The sequence below is a fragment of the Meles meles genome, chromosome 4 (genome assembly GCF_922984935.1).
Source record: "Meles meles chromosome 4, mMelMel3.1 paternal haplotype, whole genome shotgun sequence".
Classification (NCBI taxonomy): domain Eukaryota; kingdom Metazoa; phylum Chordata; class Mammalia; order Carnivora; family Mustelidae; genus Meles; species Meles meles.
In genome coordinates this window covers 9,490,243-9,514,252 of record NC_060069.1, presented here as the reverse complement: position 1 = coordinate 9,514,252, position 24,010 = coordinate 9,490,243, and the positions used below count along the sequence as shown (strand labels likewise).

Sequence of the window (24,010 nt, the reverse complement as noted above, 5' to 3'; positions counted from 1 at the left end):
ATTATCTGAAAGATTTGGGATCCAAACCAAACCCTGTAGCTTCCGACTCTTGTGACTTTGGGCAAACTGTTTATTTAAACTTACTATGCTTCATCTGTAAAATGCAAATAATAATTTCCACCTTTGGGAATATGGTTTTGAATTTTGGGGATCATGCAAGTTAGATGCCTGCCACCTCGTACACTGCAGATGCTCATTAATTGTAACTTGCTATCATCAACTCAGGTTAGATTAGTTTTTAGGCAAGCATACTTGAACATAGTAAAATCATAGCCTAGCTGGTAGGGATTTAACATTGCTTTGGAACAGGGGTTGGAAACTATGGTATGCGGCCTAAATCCTGCTCACTGCTTGTTTTTACGAATAAAGTTTTATTGGAACACTGCCACACTCATTCATTTATGTATTGCCTATGGTTGTTTTCATGCTCCAAAGACAGAGCTGAGTAGCTGGGACAGAGACTATATGGCCTGCTAAGTCTAAAATATTTACCATCTGGCCATTTATAGAAAAAGTTTGCTGACCTCGGCTTTGGAGTCTTATTTGTTTGTTTATACAGTACCCCATCAATCTAGCATTGTGGGAACACTAAGAATGTACTTTATAATGATACTACTACAGATGTGGTGACCACCAGTGTGAGAATCCCTTCCAGCATACCAACATGAATACTTTTTCAGGAAAGAGAGGACAAAGAATACTCTGTTAGCTTGAATGTTCTAAAGTGATTACAGTCATATCTCTACTTACTTCTTAGATTAATTGCCAACTAGCTGCTAATGTAACAAATGTGCTTTTAGAAATTAGAAAGTCCACCTCTCCATTAAGGGAATTGCATTAACATTAGATAAATAAGTTATTTCTTGCAAAACTAATCTATTTTATTTGTGCCTGCCACTGAAGTCCTTGAAGATTTCAAGGACTCTGGATTTCCATCTTAGGTAGAAGGCTGTTGGTCTGCTGACAACATTTTTAACTTTAAAAATGACTATTCCTATCAAGAGAAAGTGGGTATTTCTCTCTCACTATGGTTTTCAAGGTACTAAGTGCTCCCCTGGTATAGCCTACCACAGTAGTTCTCAAACTCTGGTCTTAAAACTCCTTTATGCTCTTAAACATTATTGAGGAGCCCAGGGATTTTTTGTTTATATAGATTTTATCTATCAGTATTTACTCTATTATAAACTAAAAATGAAATTTAAAAAACACTTGTTATATCATTTTAAAAATATAAAAACAAACCCACTACACGTCATAATAAAAATAGCATTTTAATGGAAGACAACTGCCTTTTCCAAATTTAAAAAAGTATCCAGAAAAATGACGTTCCTTTACATTTTTGCAAATCAGTTTAATAACTTAATGACTTAATAGAAGGCAGCAGGATTCTCATATCTGTTTCTGCATTTAATCTGCTGTGATATTAGGCATCATGCCAGTTTCAGAAAACCATTTTACACTAAGAAAATGAGAGTGAAAAAAGAAAATAATATCTTGGTGTTATTATGAAAAAACTTTTGACCTCATGTAGTCCCCTGAAAGGGTCTTGGGACCTTGGGCAACACTTGGAGGACTGCTACCTAGGGCAAACCTTCACCTCCTTCCTCCCTGGCTTCCTATTTTCCTGAGATCCATGGGAACATTACCAAGGCCTCAATATCTAGAGACCAATTCAACATGTATTCATTAACCCCTTGCCCTGAAGAAAAATTTAGATTTTGGTTAGGCAACCTGGTTAAGTCCCCTTCTCTCACTGATGGTGTGTGTGTGTGTATCCTTGGGTAAGTCATTTCACATTTCTGAAACTCAGTGTTCTCATCTGTTAAAGAAGGCAGTTGCATTAGACCAGAGGCTTTCTACCTGACATATTTGGATATCTAAAGATTACCAGAATGATAACAAGGCAACTGGGGATCCTGATGTCCTATAACCATTGTCTGAATTGGATATGATGTATTTTCCCCACATATTTACACTGAAAGTTTTCCAATGTATACAGAAATTAATCTCATGACACTAATGAAAAAAAAATTAAATTAAGACCTTTGTCTCAGTCACTTTTAGTCATGATATATTTTCTCAATTAATAGATACAAGTTCAACTGCTAACATGTAGGTAGCTACAATACCATTGAATGCTCAAAGCTAAAAAGGGTCCTCCTTAATAAACTCGGGACTATTTTTCCAGCTGTGACATGAAATAATTGTACTATCTTATTCTGATTCTGAACCTATCACAAAAAAATCTGGCAAATTGCATTTTCCAAAGATGGCCACCACCACGTCCACTGTCCACATGCTTTTCTGGAATATGAATTTGCCACTCCCCCATCAAGGTGTAGAATCTAACTCCTCTCTCCTTGACTCTGGGCTGGCCCTATGACTTAACATGTAACTAACACAATGCAGCAGAATTGATGCTCCATAACTTCCAAGGCTAGGTAAGAACCGGCCACACAGTTTCTCTTTTCTTTCAGGTTGCTTTCTCTGGGAAAAGCCAGCCACTGTGTGGGAAATGGGACTAACCCAAGACCACTATGTATGACCACCTCAGCTGACCCCAGCCTTTCAGCCATCCCATGTGCCAGGAATGTGAACAAAGCTAGACTGAACTCTCCAGACAAGGTCCTCCCCAGCTGGGTATCACTGAGTGACTTCTGTCAACATCATAAGAAGCAGAAAAATTTGCCTCATGGAAACTTGCTTCCATTTCTTAAGTCACTAGGTGTTGAGATGGTTTCCTATGCAGCAATGGATAACCAGTACTATCTATTAACCAGTATTATCAGCAGTAGTAGTATCTGAGTAAATCATCAGACCTTGCTGAGCCTTGGTTTCCTCAAGAGGTTGTTTGAGGTGATCTCCATGGTATCATCTTGCTCCTTAATGCTACTCTTCCCTTTTTCCACCTGAGACCATTCACCTTTCGGTCCAAAAAGGAACAATGGCCTCTGCTTTGTGCTGAACAGGACCTGCTCTTCTCTGGATTACCAAGGAGACTGGGCAAGATACCCACATTATGAATGACCTGGAGTCTACAGCTTTGGGGTGGTGATGCTTAGCACTGACAAGGTCCTTGGATAATCATCCCAGACAAAGGTGGGAATGGCCAACTAGAACCATATTAAGTGCTGCGTGAGGCTTTTTCAGCTTTTTGAGCAAGTACTCATTGGAATGAAGGGAAATTGTTCAAACACATCAGAGCTAATGGGCCCTCTAACAAACACCTATAGTCCTCTTGCACTATAACAGAAGTCAGTTAGAGGGCAGATTAGAAGTGCTTAAGAGACTGTTAAGTAGAAAGAAGCCATTATAAGCCATTAGCTGAGCAGCTTAAAACTGCCACACACTGACCCAATGGCTTATAATGGCACCAGGAAAGATACTATAAAGGAGTTTGGTGAGTTATTCTAAAACTTGGAGAGATGATGGGGGAGCAAAAAACATAACAGCCATCAGGAAGTGAGGAGTAAAAGCTAACATCCGACTGACATCGGTGCACACCACCGTTCCCAGCACCTAGCTCACACTAATGGCAAAAGGTAACAGTTCATGAAAGTTTCACATAATCTACTCAGGACACCAAAAAATCCACATTCATTCATAAGGATAAAGTCTTTCCTGATGTCCCCAGGCAGGATGAATTAACCTTCTCCAGACAGCAGTTATACATCAATTATCACTCCCATCATGGCTATAATAACATTATATATTTTGTAGTTTAATTTTGTATTTCATTTAGTTAGGCAATGAATTATAGGTTGTAGCTGTGAGAATGGTTTAAAGCATGTCTTTACCCCACCACCTGATGCATAACAAGCATGCAACAAAGGTTTGGTAAATGAACGATGAATAAAGAATGAATGAACAAATAAAAGAATGAATTAATGAACATAGAAATGGTCTGAGTACTGTTCATAGGTGAAAATGAAGGTGATACTCCAGGCTATAAACAGCCGCCTAAAACTTTAGGGACCTGCCTGATGCATCGCTTTACCTTTTTCAGCCTAATGCCTGTCCGCAATTTAAAAAGTGGTACCACCTCCCCAAATCCCAGGTTCTCTAGTTGTGTTCTAGGAAAATAGAATCCTTTGTAAATACATTTATTAATGTGATGTGTTTTTGACTTAAGGATACGGTTGGAGGGAAATCATAAATATATGGTGAGGTTGGAAAGGACACACCTCCCCTTTTTTAATGGGTGGAAACTGAGGAACTTCTGTATAGGTAAGACTGACATGGCCTGTGGTGGGTGGAAGTTGTCAGATATAAGAGAGAGAATACAGATGGGAATCCGAGTCCCCTGGAATGGACATGGAAATGAATCCTTGGTTTTAACCACTTATTAGCAGGATATGGTAGCCAAGAAAACTGCCTTAGAAACCTCCCATTACAGGGAGTGTAACTGACCAAGGGCCCTAGCTGCTGTGCCCTGAAATACATCCCTTATTTTCCATACTTGCACTGAGGCCAGGCTTCTGGTGGGCCTCTCCCAGCTAGTACCTGCATGTGTAGGGGACGTTAAGGCAGGCACGGGGGAAACAAGACTTCCCTGCTGGCCAATATTGACCCTAGGACTCCCTGATGGCCTTGTTTAAGCTTCCTTAGACTGGATGGCATTCCAGGACACTGCCGCCCACCCTTTTCTTCCTCTCTCCTTTACTCACGGTCAGACCTGCATTGCAATCTGCAGATTTCCTCCCTATGTTTCTAATAAAATCCTTGCATATTTAATCCTGTTTCTGGGATTATCCGGACTACTACATGGAGCGACTTTACACAAGTTACTTCATCTTTGAATTTGTTTCCTCATCTGCAAAACAAAGTGAGTAATGCCTGCTACGTGGGAGTTATAAGAATGATTAAATGTGATAATGCATGAAAAGCTCTTAACCTTGTGCTTGGAAAATATAGGTGCTTCATAAACGTCACTTCTCTCTTTCATGTCCTCTGTTTTCTTATGAAATGTCCCTAGCAATAGGGTTCAACCATATTTACCTGTGCACATTGACCTGGGCATCTGGGAACAAATGAAGCCTTGGTGTAACAAAATTGGCTTCTTTTAATTATAGTCCCTCCCCCTTCTCATCAACTGGTTCTTAACTTGGGGAAAGTCTTAGTTTGGAGACCTCTCTGAAATCTTTGATCTGTTTAATAATGTGGATTGAAAGGGAAAAAACAGCTGCAGGGTGAAATCTGATTAAACTTTGTGTGCTAGCTTTATTACTTCCTTCAGTAAGGTTAATGCCAAACACTTTACCTTGTCATCCAATTTCCGCGCATTGAATGCAAGTTCAACGTAGTCATCATTGCCAGATAATTCTTCCGCAATCACCTAAAGGAAAAGATTTGCACACATTTTGAAGTGTTTTCCAGAAGATTTTGAAGTCATTTTCTGATCCAAGGACCCAAGATTAAGAGAAGCATTTAAATATTTAAAATGAAGAAGGAGATTAAATTTTTCTGGGATATGTAGAGGAGCAAAATCTCCAAGATGTCTTAGAGGAAAGGTGGCAAGATGAGGTGTTGTTCTTCTGGGAAAGAACAAAGGCCAAAGGCAAATCTCAAACTGGGGTTCACCATCCCAAAGCTTCTCTGGGTTTGTGTGCTTTGGGAGTAAGCCTTTGGATCCATGGCTTTTTAGAGTACCAATGGAGTCTTCATAGACTCTTTGAACCATTTGTATGGATTGAACATGGAAGTAAAAAAAGAAAAAGCTTGATAGGAATGCATCATTTAAAATACCCAAGCAATAAACTCAGGTAAGTGCTTGTGAGAGTGGTCATATCTTACACCACAGGGAATCTTTTTGAATTTTTCCCTTAAAAATGACCTTAACTTAAAAAAAAAAAAAAAGAAAGAATCAGTCACTTTCAAGTTAAAAAGGAATGTTCAAAGGACTTCAGGAGGTTTGATGCCTGGCAACTTACCCCCCCACATCACCAAGCAATTCAGATTTTCCTGGTACATTTTTCTACTTTTTAAAAAATTTTGTCTAGGCAATGCTCAGACCACTTTCTCTAACCTTCTCAAGGGCTCTAAAATGAGATGCCAAAGTTTTAAATACTGGAGTTTTATTCGAAATTTTAAGGTTTTATTTAGAAATACTTGCAGTATTGCCCAACTGAACATTATGTGATGACAGAAATGTTCTGTAATCTGCACTGTCCAATAGTGGCTGCTAGCTACATGTAATTACTTTTTCATTAATTTTTAAAAAAATTCCAGTTAGTGGAAATACAGTATTGTATCTGTTTTGTATCTGTATTGTATACAGTATTGTATCTGTTTCAGGAGTACAATATAGCAATACAATTCTATACATTACTCAGTGCTCATCATGGTTTAACTGTACTCCTTAATCTCCATGTGCCATTTCAACCCCCCCCCCCCCCGCCCCACTAATCATCAGTTTGTTCCCTATAGTAAAAAGTCTATGCTTGGTTTGTCTCTCACTCTACTTTTAAAAAATCTTTTCCTTTGTTTTGTTTCTTAAATTCCACATATGAGTGAGATCATATGGTATTTGTCTTTCTCTGACTGGCTAATTTCACTTAGCATAATACTCTGTAGCTCCATCCATGTCGTTGCCAATGGCAAGATTTCAGTGTTCTTTATGGCTGAATAATATTCCAGGCACACACACACACACACACACACAATCACCTCTTCTTTATCCATTCATTTATCCATGGACCCTTGGGCTGCTTCCATAATTTTGCTATTGTATATAATGCTGCAATAACATGGGGGTTCATGTATCCCTTCAAATTAGTGTTTTTGTATTCTTTGGGTAAATACCTGATAGTGCAATTACTAGATCATAGAGCAGTTCTAACGTTAACTTTTTGAGGAAACTGCACACTGTTTTGCACAGTGGTTGCACTAGTTTGCATTTATACCAACAGTGTAACAGGGTTCCTTTTTCGCCACATCCTCACCAACACTTATTGTTTCATATGTTTTGGGGGTTAGCCATTCTGACAGGTGAGGTGATGTCTCATTGTAGCTTTGATTTGTATCTCCCTGATGAGTGACACTGAGCATCTTTTCATATGTCTGTTGGCCATCTGGATGTCTTCTTCAGAGAAGTGTTTTCTGCCCATTTTTAATTGGATTATTTATTATTGGGATGTGGAGTTGTGTAAGTTCTTTATATATTTTGGACACCAAGGCTTCATCAGAAATGTCATTTGCAAATATCTTTCCCCATTCAGTAGGTGTCTTTAAGTTTTGTTGATCACTTACTTTGCTGTGCAGAAACTTTTAATTTTGATGAAGCCCCCAGTTTATTTTTGCTTTTGTTCCCCTTGCCTCAGGAGACATATCTAGAAAAAAGTTGCTATAGTCCAGTGCCAGAGAATTGCTATGTTCCAATGCCAGAGCATACTTCCTATGCTCTCTTCTAGGATTTTTATAGGTTTAGGTCTCACATTTAGGTTCTTAATCCATTTTGAGTTTATCTTTGTGCATAGTGTAACCAGTGGTCCAGTTTCATTCTTTTACATTTAGCCATCCAGTTTCCCAACACCAGTTGTTGGAGAAGCTGTCTTTTTCCCCACTGCATATTCTTTCCTCCTTTGTCAAAGATGAGTTGACCATATATACAGACGTGGATTTACTTCTGGTCTTTCTATTCTATTCCGCTGAACTATATGCCTATTTTTGTGCCAGTCCCATACTGTTTTGATTATTACAACTTCACTGTACAAATTGAAATCTGGAATTGTGATACCTCCAGCTTTGTTTTTCTTTTTCAAGACTGTTTTGGCTATTTGGAGTCCTCTGTAGTTCCATACAAATTTTAAGATTGTCTATTCTAGTTCTGTGAAAAATGTTATTGGTATTTTGATAAGAAGTGTGTTGAATGTGCAGATTACTTTAAGTAGTATGGACACTTTAACAGTATTTGTTTTTCCAAACCATGAGCATGGAGTGTCTTTCCACTTGTTTGTGTCATCTTTAACATCTTTCATGATTTTCAGAGGGGAGGTCTTTCACTTCCTTGGTTAAATTTTTCCTAGGTATTTAATTTTCTTTGGTGCAATAGTAAATGAGATTGCTTTATTAATTTCTCTTTCTGTCGTTTCATTATTAGTATATAAAAATGCCATGGATTTTTGTATGTTGATTTTGTATCCCGCAACCTTACTAAATTCATTTATCAGTTCTAGTAAGGTTTTTTTTTTAAGATTTTTATTTATGTATTCGACAGAGAAAGAGCACACATGCACAAGCAGGGGAAATGGCAGGTAGAGGCAGAGGGAGAAGCAGGCTCTCCAATGAGCAGAGAGTATGATGGGGCTCGATTCCAGCACCCTGGGATCATGACCTGAGCCAAACATAGATTCTTAATTGACTGAGCCATCCAGGAGCCCCAGTTCTAGTAGTTTTTTTGGTGGAGTGTTTAGAGTTTTCTTTATGTAGTATCATGTCATCTGCAAATAGGGAAAGTTACTTCTTCCCTACCAATTTGGATGACTTTCTTTCATTCCTCTTGTTTGATGATATGGCTAGGAAGTCAAGCACTATGTCAAATAATAGTGGTGAGAATGGATGTCTCCATCTTGTTCCTGATCTTAGAGAAAATGCTCTCAATTTTTCACCATTGAGTATAATGTTAGCTGTGGGTTTTTCATATATTATGTGAAGTATGTTTCCTCTGATACTATTTTTTGAGGGATTTAATCATGAATGGATGTTATAATTTGTCAAGTGTATTTTTGGCATCTATTAATATGATCATATGATTTTTATCCCTTCTTTTATTTATGTAATGTATCATATTGATTTGCAAATACTGAGTCACGCTTGCATCTCAGGAATAAATCCCGCCTGATCATGGTGAATGATTCTTTAAATGTATTGTTAGATTCTGTTTGCTAGTATTTTGTTGAGGATTTTTGGCACTACATTCATCAGAGAAACTGGCCTTGTAGTCCTCTGTTATCTGGTTTTGGTATCAGTGTAATAATGGCTTTATAGAATGAATTAGGAAGTTTCCCTTCTTCTATTTTTTGGAATAGTTTGAGAAGAATAGGTATTAACTCTTCTTTAAATGTTTGGTAGAATTCACCTGTGAAGTCGTCTGGCCCTGGACTTCTGTTTGCTGGGAGTTCTTTCATTGCTGATTCAATTTCATTGCTGGTAATTGCTCTGTTCAAATTTTCTCTTTCTTCCTGATTCAATTTTGGGAGGTTATATGTTTCTAGGAATTTATCCATTTCTACTAGGTTGTCCTATTTGCTGGATAGAATTTTTCATAATATCCTGTTACAATTGTGTATTTCTGTAATCTCAGTTATTATTTCTCCCCTTTCTTGTTTTATTTATAAGTCTAAAGTCTGGCTAAAATATTATCAATTTTACTGATTTTATAAAGAACCAGCTTCTGGTTTCATTGCTCTGTTCTATTTTTTTTTTCTTTTAGTTCCTATCTTGTTTGTTTCTGCTCTAATCTTTATGATTTCCTTCCTTTTACTGGTTTTGGGTTTTGTTTGTTATCGTTTTTCTAGTTCCTTTACCTATAAGGTAGGTTGTTTATTTGGGACTTTTCTTATTTCTTAAGGTGGGCCTATATTGCTATAAACGTCCCTCTTAGAACAGCCTTTACTGTATCCCACAGATGTTAGACCACTTTATTTTCAACTTCATTTATCTCCATGTATTTTTTTACTTTGTCTTTGATTTCTTGGTTGGCCCATTCATTGTTTACTAGCATATTATTTAACCTCTGTGTATTTGTGTGCTTTTCATGTTTTTTCTTGTGGTTGATTTCTAGTTTCAGAAAAGATGGTATGATGCCCATCTTTTTGAACATGTTGAGACTTGTTTTGTGGCCTAATATGCTATCTGTTCTGAAGTATGGTCCGTATGTACCTGAAAAGAATGCATATTCTGCTATTTTAGGATGGAACGTTCTGAATATGTCTGTTAAATCCATTTTGTCCAGTGTGTCATTCAAGCCACTGTTTCTTTAATTTTCTGTTTAGATGATCTATCCATTGAAGTACGTAGGGTGTTAAAATCCCCTACTATTATTGTATTACTATTGATTAGTTCCTTTATGTCTGTTATTAACTGCTTTATGTATTTAGGTGCATACATATTTACAATTTTTATATCTTCCTGTTGGATTGTACTGTTTATGATTATATAGTACCCTTATTTGTTACAGCCTTTGTTTTAATGTCTGTTTTGTCCAATATAAGTACTGTAACTTTGGCTTTCATTTTATTTCCATTTGAATGATAGTTTCTCTATCCCTTCACTTTCAGTGTGTATGTGTCCTTAGATCTGAAATAAATTTCTTACAGTCAGCCTATTATGGGTCTTTTATTTTTTTACATCTCCTCCATCATCTTATGTGTTTTGACTGGAGCATTTAGTTCATTTACATTCAAAGTAAGTACTGATATGTGTGTATTTATTACCATTTTGTTACTTATTTTATGGTTGCTTTTGTAGTTCTTCTCTGTTCCTTTCTTCCCTTGTTGTTTTCTCTCATAATTAGTTAACTTTCTTTAGTAAACTATTTAGATTCTTTATTCTTCATTTTATGCACATCTATTACTGTTTTTTGATTTGTGGTTACCATTCAGTTTATATATAATGTCTTCTGCTTATAGCAGTCTATGTTAAGTTGATGGTTACTTAATTCTGAACTCATTCTTTACTTTTCTCCCCTTTATGTTTCAGATACTTGGTATCATATCTTACAGCCTTTTATTTTGTGCTTCTCTTGAACAATTTTTATAGATAAGCTTAATTTTGTTTGTTTGTTTGTTTTTGTGCTTCCTATTTTTCTTACTCTTACTTGTGGTATTTGTTTTCTATTCACAAGGTCCCCCTTAAGATTCCTTGTAAGGCTGGTTTAGTGGTCATGAATTCTTTTAATTTTTGTTTGTCTGGGAAACTCTTTGTTTTCCTATTCTGAAAGAGAGCCTTACTGGAATAGAGTATTCTTGGCTGTAAATTTTTCACTTTTAGCACTTTGAATGTTTTGTGCCACTCTCTACTGGCCTGCAAAGTTTCTGCTGGAAAATCAGCTGAGAGCCTCCTGGAGTTTCCTTTATAGGTAACTGCCTAGTTTTCTCTTGCAAACTTTAAAATTCTTTATCACTGTGTTTGCTATCTTAATCACTGGGTGTCTTGGTGTGGACCTCAGTGGGTTTTGTTGTTGGGGGATTTCTGTGCCTCCTGAATCTGATTCTCTGTTTCCCTCCCCACATTCATAGCCACATATAACTCCTGAACACTTGATATATGGCTAGTGTAAGGTGTGGGTATTTTCTTTTATTTAATTTTGAATAATTTTATTTAAGTTTAAATAATCACATGTGGGTAGTGGCTACTAAATACAATGACATAACTCCAAACTAATATATTAAAGAGGAGACTTAAAATGCTGAGTTCTCTGGTCCTTAGGAAACAAACCTAACCTTGGACTAATTGCTCTTAGAGCAGATTTTTAATTCTCGAAAAAATGAGAGGCAGGAATGGGTAGTTTGATGATTTGAAAACCCAAGACAATTCCATATTCTTTTTTTTTATTTTTTTCATTTGACAGAGAGAAATTACAAGTAGGCAGAGAGGCAGGCAGAGAGAGAGGAGGAAGCAGGCTCCCTGCCAAGCAGAGAGCCTGACGCGGGACTTGATCCCAGGACCCTGAGATCATGACCTGGGCCAAAGGCAGAGGCTTTAACCCATTGAGCCATCCAGGCGCCCCAACAATTCCATATTCTTAATGTTCTTGACAACTCCATCTTTGCCCTCCACTGAAACTTAGTAAAACTTAGTGCTTAGTAGAAATGAATGGCCTCACTTTCAAATACTTTGTCTATCTCTTTCTCCTAGGGGTAGAAGGGTCAAAATTATATTGGCAAAACGGAAAAAGAAGAAAAAAGGAACAAGGAGGAAAGGAGTAATCTGGATAGCTAAGCAGTTGTGGCATCAACTCCCAACTCCTGCTTCCTACTGCCAGGTTTGTACCAGCTGTTCCATCTGGGCACCTGAACAGAGGGCTGCTAAGGAAGGGCTTACCGTGATGGAGGATTTCCCTGCTGTGTTCCCATGCTTCAACAAGGATTTAGACAGTTTTCTCTGGGAAACAATCTGCACAGAAGGAAATAAAAGGTAGAGATACTAGTTATGATTGTAGGTCTACTTTTTAATTTTTTTCTTTACAAAATTCTGTATTTAGAATTCTACTTGAAATTATAAACTATGTCTGTTTATTTCTAGGCTTTTTTCCACGAAACTCCTAAATACAGGTTATTTCCTTCTTTCTTCTTATAGCATATTATGTAAGAGAGTAAGGGCATGAGAAATTATAGACAAGTCAGTCAATTAGGAGGTAACTTAATCTGAAGCATTTACAACAAAATTAGATGGAAAATGTTGGATATGTATATTATGATAAAACAGAAAGTTTCAGAATGATCTCAAATTAGCACTAAAACCTCTGTGCAAAGTAGGGGTGGGCTACAGGGAGGAAAGGAAACCCAAGGTCTAAGTATACACCTTCTGTATCTATAATCTCTAGAGTTCTGTTTTTAATATATTCATTAGGAAGCTATAAAGTCAGTCATTAGGAAACTGATGCCCAGACAAGTGAAAAGGAGTAATTGGGGTCCTCTTCATGATTCAGTGTCAATGCACAACGTGCAATGACAACTAAAGTTACTATTATATTGGGAGCTATTCTTAGCAGAACTTGCCCCACCTGCCTTTGCCTTCCCATTTTTGAAAGAAACGTATGGCAAGGCATAGGGGCCCTGAAGGATGTGCAATTCATGATTCTCAAAGGAGAAAAGACTTAAAACAATCAATGACAGCTGTGCTCTTGCTGAGAGAGAACAAAGTCATACCTTGCAGTAGACAGCTTCTATCTAAGATGGTTCCCAATGGTTCTATTCATGCCATTGTGCTGTTCTCTCTCCTTGAGTGTGGGATGGATCTAATAACTGGCTTCTAATGAACAGAATACTACAAAAGTGGTGGAGTATCCCTTCTGAGATTAGGTCACAAAATGAATGTGACTTCCTTCATGATCATCATCTTATTCTTCTCCCTCAGAGCCTTTGTGCTGAAGGAATCAAGTTGCAATGCTGTGAGTAGCCCTATAGAACAGCTCAGGTGGCAAGGAATGGATGTCTCCAGCCATCAGGCAGTGAGAACCAGAAGACTGTCAACAGACCCAGGATGAGCTTGGAATCAGGTCCTCCTCCAAGCTAAGTCTTGAAATAACTGTACCTTCAGAGCAGCCTTGTGAGAGACCCTGATCCAGAGGACACAGCCACACTCTCCCCCAATTTGGTGAGATCATAAATGCTGTTTCTTGTTTTTTTTGTTTTTTTTTTAAGATTTTATTTATTTATTTGACAGAGGGACAGTGACAGCAGACACAGAAGCAGGAGGAGTTGGAGAGAGAAAAGCAGACTCCCTGCTGAGCAGGGAGTCAGATGCATGGCTTGATCGCAGTACCCTGGGATCCAACCTGAGCTGAAGGCAGATGCTTAATGACTGAGCCACCCAGGCACTCCATAAATGCTTTTTTTTTTTTTAAGCTGTCAAGTTTTAGAGTAATTTTTTATGTAGCAATAGGTAACAATATACATTTGATTTACAGAACAGGAAAGGACATTACTGTTAAAAGCAGGGAGATAAACCCTTTCTGTGACATCCTTATATCTGTTTGTCTCTGTGTTAGAGCAATGAAAATACTATGACTATGCTGTGTCAAATACAAAAAGTTCATAGAACCTTCCTAGGCCAAGCAGTTTTAAAGAACTTGATGCTCAACTGGCTATGATCTGAAGAGAAGAGTATTTTTGTAAGAAATCATCTGGTGATGGATGATGAAAATGACAACGAAAATGATGATGATAATGACAGCAATGGGAACTCCCAGTTAGGAGTACACATTCCCCAAATATTTACTTAGCCTTCATTGTTCCAGCCTCAGTATTAGCCACTAAGAATAGAATGGTAAGCAAAGTCAGTTACAATATATGACCTCATGGAACTTACATTCTGCAGCAGAGATAGGCATTAACCAAATGGTCAAATAAATCAAAATAACGCCTCACAAAAGAGATACATTGGCTGTGGTGAGAACAATAAATGGATAGGTGGTGGGGTGGATGAGAGAAGACCACTTCAGAATCTTCTGCAATAGTCTCGGCAAGAGATGGTGGTGGTGCTGGAAATGGAGAGAAGAGGAGGAATTTGGAAATGGATTAAAAATGAAGAAAGAGGGTGGTATGATAAATGATAAATGCATTATTGGATTAGATGGTTGTGCGATTCATTGAGATAAGGGACACTGGAAGAGGACATGAATTTGGGAGAGCAAAGAACATGTATTTAGATTTGGGGCAGAAAGCAGATTGGAGCAGATTGAAGAAGAGAGAAAGAGGGAAGGAAACTGAGCAAATACATGAAGACAATTATTTCAATAAGTTTGGCTATAAAATGAGGTAGAGAGAATAGAATCTGAAGGAAATGAGAAATGAAGTAAAGTTGTTATTTTAGTGGTCCCTTTATTTCTAATTTTATTTCCCCATAAATTTGGTATTGTGAATTTCCTTTTACAGATGATAAAAATAGGATACAGAGTTTAAGCAACCCTTCCAAAGCCACAAGGCTAAGAGGAAGTGGCATAAATTTGAACATGGGTCTGACTCCAGAAACTGATCTCTAGGTACATTTGACTGGTATGTGAACTCAAAAAACAGATTCAGAAAATTTTCACTGCTGGATTTTCACTCTATGTGCTTGCTTTTAAATCCTGGATCTTATGTTTTTGTGTTTAACCCTCAATATGTAAACATGAAGAAGACTGAAAAGAAACGATCATGTTAAACCTCAAGAATGGAGTAATCCAAAGACACTGGCTTTGGTTAAGGGCACTGTAGCATAATGATTAAGAGCATGGTTGTTTTTGTTTTTGTTTTATTCACAGCTGGTTATCAATAAAATGATATGAAAAAAATTTCAGATGGTAAAGGAATTGGCATTCTTTCCTATAGTTATGTCTAAATCTAAATTACTCGTATTTCCTACAAATCAAAACTGCAGTGAGATACCACCTCACACCAGTCAAAACGGCTAAAATTAACAAGTCAGGAAATGACAGAAGTTGGCGAGGATGTGGAGAAAGGGGGACCCTCCTACACTGTTGATGGGATGCAAGCTGGTGCAGCCACTCCAGAAAACAGTATGGAGGTTCCTCAAAAAGTTAAAAATAGAGCTACCCTATGACCCAGGAATTGCAATACTGGGTATTTACCCCAAAGATATAAATGTAGTGATTTAAAGGGGCATGTACACCCCAATGTTTATAGCAGCAATGTCCACAATAGCCTAACTATGGAAAGAGCCTAGATGTCTATCAACAGATGAATGGATAAAGAAGATGTGATGTGTGTGTGTGTGTGTGTGTGTGTGTGTGTACACACACACACACACACACAATGTAATACTATGTAGCCATCAACCCCCTCCCCCCCCAAAATCTTGCCACTTGCAATGACATAGATGGAAATAGAGGGTATTATGCTAAGTGAAAGAAGTCAATCAGAGAAAGACAATTATCGTATGATCTCACTGATATGAGGAATTTGAGATGAGGATCATAGAGGAAGGGAGGGAAAAATGAAACAAGATGAAACCAGAGAGGGAGACAAACCATAAGAGACTCTTAAACTCAGGGAACAAACAGGGTTGCTGGAGTGAAGGGGGGTGGGACGGATGGGGTGCCTGGGTGATGGACATTAGGGAGGGTATGTGCTATGGTGAGCACTGTGAATTGTATAAAAATGATGAATTACAGAACTATACCCCTGAAACAAATAATACATTATATGTTAATAAAAAAATTTTTCCAAATAAATAAATAAATAAGTTGCTTATGTTTCCCACCCTGTTCATTAAGAAGGTTCAAGTGGTTCTTCTCCTGTAGTCAGAATCATTATCCCCTCTCCCTCCGCATTCACAGATTATAAAAGGTTTTAGAAAAGCTACCGTTTCCTAGAAAAATATAGACATCATTCTTGAACTTGAGATGAACCAAAACATAGAGGAAACACAAGAAACAGACAGCAAAGACAAAAGGAAGATTTTATAGTTTCTCTCCAGGGCATTTTCAGCAAGGAGGAATAGGGAAAACACATGAATCAAAGTCAAAACAAGGGTCACTGGTAAGCAGCATCCAGGCCAAAATCTAACTAAAGAAAGGCAACATATCTTGTTTCCCAAGTAAATTTGGCCTCAGAGATACTATTTTCCATTGTCATTGTTTCATCCACATTGGTGTCCTAACTCTATGGCTCCAAATGACCCCAACCATCCTCTCAGTGTTGTAAAAAGCCACTCACTGGATTACTGGTGTGGGTATGGGTACAATGTCTTTACAGACTGTGTCTTCCAAGATCCACATATTCATTCTTCAAGCAAGACCAAGGGAGACTTAACTTACAAGATGTTGGATGATCATATTCTCTTTCCTCACTTTTATATAGAAATGCTAACATTCACATTTGTGGGGTGTGAAAAGAATGCTATTATGTTCCATGCTCCTGCCTTTTACTAATGCTAGGAAGATAAGCAATCTCCCCAGAAACAGTCCTGCTTAACAAGTGGGCATTTGGGTATACAAATGGCTAATCAAGCAGGCAATCAAACAAACTTATTTTACAGCCCTGCAGACCTCCATCTCAGCTCCCAAAAAATGAGTAATAATTAGAGTTTCAAGTAATAATTAGAGTTTCATTGTAATAAAGATCAATAAACAATGATGTTTCCATTCTTAGGACTGTTGGGCAAAAGTGGTGGGGATGGCCAGCGGGGTCAGCGATCCATAGAGAAAAGGCTATTTGTTGCAAATCTCACTTCTCATGTAGGCTTTTTTGGAGCTGAAGCAACTGCATCAGGCTCAGGAAGGACTTATGTCTTGTCAGAGGACATTTGAGGCAAAAACAAAACAAAACAAAACAAAACCACCACCAGCAGCAGCAACAACAACAACAGCAAAAACTCAGTCAGCTCTGTCTCGCAAGTGGATACACTTGTTAGAAGTCCTCTAACTTAAGTAATATGCCCGCTAGAGAATTTAAAGCAATGATCATAAGGATTACTTGCTGGACTTAATAAAAGAGTGGAAGACATGAGTGAGATGCTTAACACAGAGGTGAGGAATAACATAGCAGAGATAAAGGCTCAATGAACGAAATGAGAAACATGCTTGATGGAATGAAGAGCAGGATGGAAGAATTAGAAGAATGAATTAGTGACCTAGAAGACAGAGTAATGGAAAGTAATCAAACTAAAGAAAAGAGAGATAAAAGAATTATACAAAATGAGAACAGATTTAGAGAACTCAGTGATTCCATCAAATGTAATCACATTCGTATTCTAGGAGTCCCAGAAGAGGAAGATAGAGAAAAGGGGCCAGAAAATTTATTTGGAGAAACAATAGTTGAAAACGTCCCTAATCTGGGGAAGAAAACAGATATCCAGATTCAAGAAGCACAGAGAACTCCTACCAAGAAATACAAAAACAAAAACAAAAACAAAACAACAACAAAAACAAAAACAAAAAAACAAAAGCAGAACCCCACCAAGACATATTGTAATTAAATTTACAACATGTAGTGATAAAGAAAAAAATTTAAAAGCAGCAACACCAAAGAAATCCATAACTTACAAGGGAAACCTATAGGGTTAGTGGGATATTTTTCAACAGAAACTTTGCAAGCCAGAAGAGAGTGGCATATTCAAAGTGCTGAATGGGAAAATCTGCAGCCAAGAATACTCTATCCATTAAAGACTGTCATTCAGAATAGAAAGAGAGATAGTTTCCCAGAAAAACAAAAACTAAAGAATTCATGAACATTAAATTAGCCCTGTAATAAACATTGAAGGGGACACTTTGAGTGGAAAGGAGAAAAAAAAAAGTGTCAGTATGAAGGTAGGAAACACAAAAGCAGTAAAATGAATATTTCTGTAAAACAAATCAGTCAAGGAACTCACAAAAAAGGACAAAAAACATAGTAACATGTATAAATAAACATAACATAAAATGTGGGAGGATAGGAGAAAGAATGGGTTCAAACTTAAATAACCATCAACCTAATATAGACTGCTATTTGCGGAAGAGATTATACACAAACATAATGGTAGCCATATATCAAAAACCACTAATAAATATTCAAAGAACAAAGAAAGAAATTCAAGTATTTCACTAAAGAAAATCAGCAAAACATGAAAGAGAGAAAGACGAAAAAGGATCAGAGTAAATCTTCAGAAACAACCATAAAACAAGTAATAAAAAGGCAATAAGTTCATATATATCAATAATTACTTTGAATGTAAATGGACTAAACACACCAGTCAAAAGACATATGGTGACAGAATGGATAAAAAACAAGACCCATCTATATGTCGCCTACCAAAGACTCATTTTAGACCATAAGATAGAAGTCCTCTAATTTGATTCTTTTCTATCCCATAGTGGGGTCCATAACTGCAATCCTTACCATTCAAAAAATGATGAAGTATAGGGGGAGGAAAATAGAAGTTGAACCACTCTTTTTTAGCAAAGTTGGACCATAAGGAAATCAATGCCATGCATGATCTGTATTTACAGATGGATCAGGGGAAGAAGCACTTCTTTCCTTTGAAGTGGATATTCTAACAGTATGGGTCCTCATCTTTCAGGAAAGTCCACTGTTTCATTTGGATGAAGGCAAAGAAGTCAGGAGAATAAAAAAAATGCTTTGGCAAATATTTCAACAAGTATACATTTAGCTAAACTTTCTTTCAAAGTCTTTCAAAACAATTCTTCTGGAGACCAGACAATCATTTTTCGTGAGACTGCTTTACAGAAAATGTCTTCAGATTATTTTTTTGAAATTTTGTAAGACTTTGTTGTAACAGAAATCATTGATCGAGCAACTTCTCTGTGCCAGGCACTGTTCTGAGGCTATCGTAGTAAGCAGACGAGAAACTTCTTTACAATATTTGACAGTCACATCTCTGGTCTGAATCAGAATTGATTACCCCCAAAGCATGTATCAGAGAATTTTTATTTCTTAAAAGGTAAGTCCATAGTGTATGAAAAAAACTGTGGAAATAAGTCTGGAAATCAAAGGATCAGAAAAAGTCTCATAGCTCAACTGCAGGACATCAACAGAGCTTTATTTGTGAGTCTCCCTGAGTACAATCATGTTAGAAGCATTCCTTACACTTGTTTGGCCCCAGAACCTTTTGTCAAGGAGCATCTCCAGTTTTGCAAACTAGCAATTACTATGACCACCACTACAGAGAACAAACAAGATTTCCTGATGGCTCACTGTAGCAGAGAGAGGAACACATGCCCAGATCTCCTCAGGCTTTACCACCGCAGAGCTGGCAGGGCTTCCAACCACTGGCCTTGGCATCTCATTACCTAAAGATTTTTTTCTGGTATGCCTGCCTATTGTATAAGGTGCAGTGGGCTGAAAGTGAGGATTAATACCCTTGGCAGTGAACATCAACCAATGACTGATGGACTTTGGTACAGAAATCCCCCACTTTTTTGCCCCAGGGATGGGGGTGACTCTGTGGTATTTGGTCTACATAGGCACCCAAGTTTCCTCTGTGGGATGAAGCTCTAGTTGTTCAAGTGTTGATTTATTAGACAATGCACCCTTTATTTTATTGGCTACTTTGCCTTTCCCATCTTACTTCTCCACTCCCTTTTCGGTTTTTCCTTCACCTCTCAAATTCACTTGCTCTCCAGGTTTTGCTTCTGGGAAAAACACCTAAACCTTTTTCTCTGTGCCAGATAATGTGCTGAGTGATTCACATAGCTCATTTCTTTGCTGTCATTTAATGATCAACACTCTTTCTTCCCCGCAAGCAACTGGAATGAGAGAGGCAAGGCTTGGAGAAAATACAGAGTTTATTTAAGGTCACATAACATTATGGACTAAACTCTGTCCTCCCCAAATTCATATGTTCAAGCCCTAAACCACAAAGTACTTGTACATGGAGGTAGGGACTTAAGGTTAAAAGAGGGTGGAGGTTATTAAGGTTAAATGAGGGTGGAGGCCCCCCTCATTTAGGGGGTGTGCCCCAATCCTATATCACTAGTGTCCTTATAAGAAGAGGAGGAAAAATCAGAGAGTTTTCTCTCTCTGCATATGTACTCAGAAGAAAGGCTATGTGAGGACATAGTGAGCACAGCTGTCTGCAAGTCAGCAGAAGAGGCTTCACCACACACCAACCCTGCTGTCACCTTGATATTGGAATTCTAGTCACCAGAATTATGATAAAATAAATATCTGTTGTTTAAGCCACCAGTCTGTGGTATTCTTTTATGGCAGCCTTAACAAGCTAATACACATACCTTATAAGAATTGAAGCCGGGATTCATTACTTCATTGAATACATATGTATTGAATATTATGTGCTGGGCATTGAAAATATAGTGAAGACACAAGGCAGGCAGGGGCACTGCCCTCCCAGAAATTGCCACAAAATACACATGTCAAATTCCAACTTCTCCAACAGGAGAAGCAAAATCAATCCATGAAGGAAGACGGGCCTGGGCCAGGAGGTCAGGGAAGGCATTTCTGAAGAAACTGCTTCCAATCTGAAAGCTTTGGGAAGAGAACTGAATAGACAAAGTGGGAGGGATTATCCTCGAAGGGGAGAGCACTATAGGTCAGATGGGCATAAATGAGTATGAGGAGCAGGGTGAGTATGAAGACAGAAAGAAGACCTTTAATTTAGAGAGACTAGGCCCTTGGGGGCTTTGCACTGACACTAGGTGCTTTGGAAATGTTGGTTTACGGTAGGCTAAAAAATGACCCCCCCCCCCCAAGATATTCATATCTTAATGCCTAAAACCTCTGTATATTACCTTATATGGAAAAAAAGTCTTTGCAGTTGTAACTAAGTTAAAGATCTTAAAATGAGGAGATTATCCTGGATTATTTGGATGAACCCTAAATGCAATCCCCGTGTCCTTATAAGAGAGAATCCAGGGGTTAGGGAATAGGATAACACACACTCAGAAGAGAAGAAAGTGTGAAGATGGAGCAGAGCAATATGAAGGCACTGGACGTTTGGAGTGATGTGGCCACAGCTAAGAGATGCTGGCAGCCCCCAGAGGTTAAGAGAGGCAAGGGATGAATTTTCCCCTCCCTTCAGAAAGAGCATGGCCCTGCTGACACCTTGATTTCAGACTTTTGCCCCCTAAAACTGTGAGAGAATAAATGTGTTATTTTAAGCCACAATGTTGCGATAATTTGTAACTGTAAACACAGGGAACTAATAGACTGAATTAGACCATGATCAGGTTCAAAGTCCAGGAAAGGACACAATGATGCCTCAGTGATGACTGATTTTAGGGAAATTCTTACCTTTCCGCTTCCCTCCCAGGACTTCTAGGCAATACTGCTATCCCCGGTAGAAATCAGACCTGCTCGAGATATAGATTATGCTAGAAGAGCATTCTCTTGTCGCTTTCCCTCCATTTCCTTGTTGCCTTGCTCCCACTGCTGACCTAAAGGACCCACAATCTTGTCCGAACACAGCGTAACTCCTGAGATCTTTGGCTTCTCCTGTGCACTGAATAATAGAGGGGAGCTTTAAAAAGATTTTAAAGAGTATTTTTAAAAGCATACTTTAAGAAGTACACTTTTCCTTACACTATTCCCTTTGCCCAGGATGACTCACACCTTCTCTCTTCAGTTGGCAAATTTTATTCATTTTTTCAAGATCCACATTAGAAGTTTTCAGTAGTTGTCTGTAGGAGGAAATTGGTCACCTGTGGGACATAGAAGAACTTTTCTTTGCTCCTCATGGGTGTCCTCCCTAACTTATCCTCTCTGGCTCCCTCCAGCAGCACCAACAGCAGCATGGCCTGAGAATCTGTCAGAAATGCAGAATCTCAGGGCCCACCCCAGGCCTACTGAATCAGAATCAGAATTTCAATAAGATCGTCATGTGATTTGCATGCACATTAAAGTTGAGAAGCACTGAGCTAGAAAGTGAGAATTGAATGTGGGCAATTTTAGTACAATATGATCAGATTTTAACGATTTATGGAAAAGGGCTTTTAAATTAATCTATCCTGCTGATTAGACTCTCATTAACAGGTAAAGCTGTAGGAACTAAGAAAAGTATATGCTGAAGCTTTCTCAGCCATTCAGGGGAGAGGACATGGGACATGTGTGTGTGCACACATTTTATGTAAATTCAGTACAATCCTTGCTTCCCCGGTGGAGATCTACAAAATGAACCCTCTGGGGAGAATGATTCAGAGTGACAGGAGCAATGGGCGATCTACTGGTTTGGGCTTCCTGTCTTTAAGCTTTCTATTAAGCAGGGTTCTAATTACTTCAAGTGTAATTACAGGCTTTATCCTTTCTCTGACTTCATTAGCAAAGGATGGATTGGAGAGTGTTTCAGAGAGGGATTTGACAACTGCTTGAGTATTAATTATCCACCTTTGCCTCTGATGACAGTCGTTAGGCCTCCCCCTCATCCCAAATGACCTGACTCAGAGGCCACCCTCCCCAGCTCCCAACCCTATAACATGGCAATCAGGAGAAAGAGGAAGAACTGCCTTCTCCAAGCAGCCCAGTGCCCCGGGTAGAGCATTTCGTCAGGCCAAGGGTACAAGGCACCTTTTCAACCACCACCTTTTGGTGGTCTGTGACTTCTCTTCAGTGAGGCTCATAATCAAATTGGTAATTCAAAGGACAGAAGAGGGTCAGAGAAATCTTTGACCATTTTAAGATAAAGAAGCAAATTCCAACTTTGAGGCTGATAGAGTATGTTTATTACCATTCAACAGGTGAAGGAACCAGAGGATCAAAGATAGCTAAGGTCACACCACCATAAAGAGTCACAATGAATACTACTCCAAGAGTACTTAGGATGTGTCAGCTACTGCTCTAAATTGCCTTATGTGTATTGACTTAATTCTCATGACAGCCTTATGAAGTATTATCATATGCCTATTTGTGGATGAGAACACTGAGTATAGAGAGTATTCATTTGCTAGTGCGGCTATAACAAATTATCACAACCTTGGTGGTGAAAAACAACAGAAATGTATTATCTCCTGATTCTGGAGGGCAGAAGTTTGAAATCAAGCTGTCTACAGGGCCCTACTCCCTCTGAAGGCTCTAAGGGAGATTTCCAAAGTTGTCTCCTTCAGCTTCTGGTACCTGCCATTGTTCCTTAACCTGTGGCTATTTGACTCCATTCCTTCATGTGGCGCTCTCCTTCGCCATCTATGTCTCTCCTCTGGAGGTCTTTTATAAGGACACTTGTTATTGGATTTAGGGCCCACCTGGATAATCCACGATGATCTCTTCACCTTGAGATCCTTCACTTAATTAGATCTGCAAAGACTCTTTGTCTAAACAAGTTCACATTCACAGGTTATGGATTATTAATATATATATTATATATATTAGGATGTAGACATATCTTTTGGGGGGTCCATTTAGCCCAGTACAGAGAGGCTAGGTAACTTGCTCAAGGTCCCAGAGCCAGGAAGCTGCAGAGCTGGGATTTGAATCTAGTCAGTCCAGTTCCATTACCTTAACTGCTACAATTTTCTGCCTCGCATAAATGACAGAAGTAGGCCCTGTGCTCAACCTCACCAGATATGCAAAGTGATTCATACTCACTTCTTGCCCTCAAAGAGCTTACCATGGAGGGAATTTCCTTTTAACCACTGCGGGAGCCACTCAACTGTCCCCTAGCTTCGTTTTTGCCATATAATCACACATGAGTCTCTGAATGCTGAGTCTGGTGTGGGACCAGATATGTTAACCTCTCTGAGCCTCAGTTTTCCTTTGTGTAAAATGGTGATATTGTCTACTCCACTGGTTTACCATGTACATCACGAGTCTTAACAACCTGTCAGCATCAGGCTAGTACTGATGCTTAGGAAATGTTTCTTCCTCCTCTTTTCTCTCCTACCCTATCAGTCCTCACATTGAGA

General features: G+C 38.5%; 1 protein-coding gene across 2 annotated transcripts in view; it reads right to left on the bottom strand.

Annotated features, from left to right (window-relative positions):
- The window catches only part of CPNE4 (copine 4), a 505,564-nt gene that overhangs the window by 131,565 nt on the left and 349,989 nt on the right, over nt 1-24,010 (bottom strand). For both annotated transcript variants that reach the window (XM_046001314.1, XM_046001315.1), the window contains exons 4-5: nt 12,043-12,114; nt 5,261-5,335 (exon numbers count right to left, since the gene is read on the bottom strand). In XM_046001314.1, the coding sequence (XP_045857270.1) occupies nt 5,261-5,335; nt 12,043-12,114 (147 nt within the window). The remainder of the gene's footprint in view (nt 1-5,260; nt 5,336-12,042; nt 12,115-24,010) is intronic.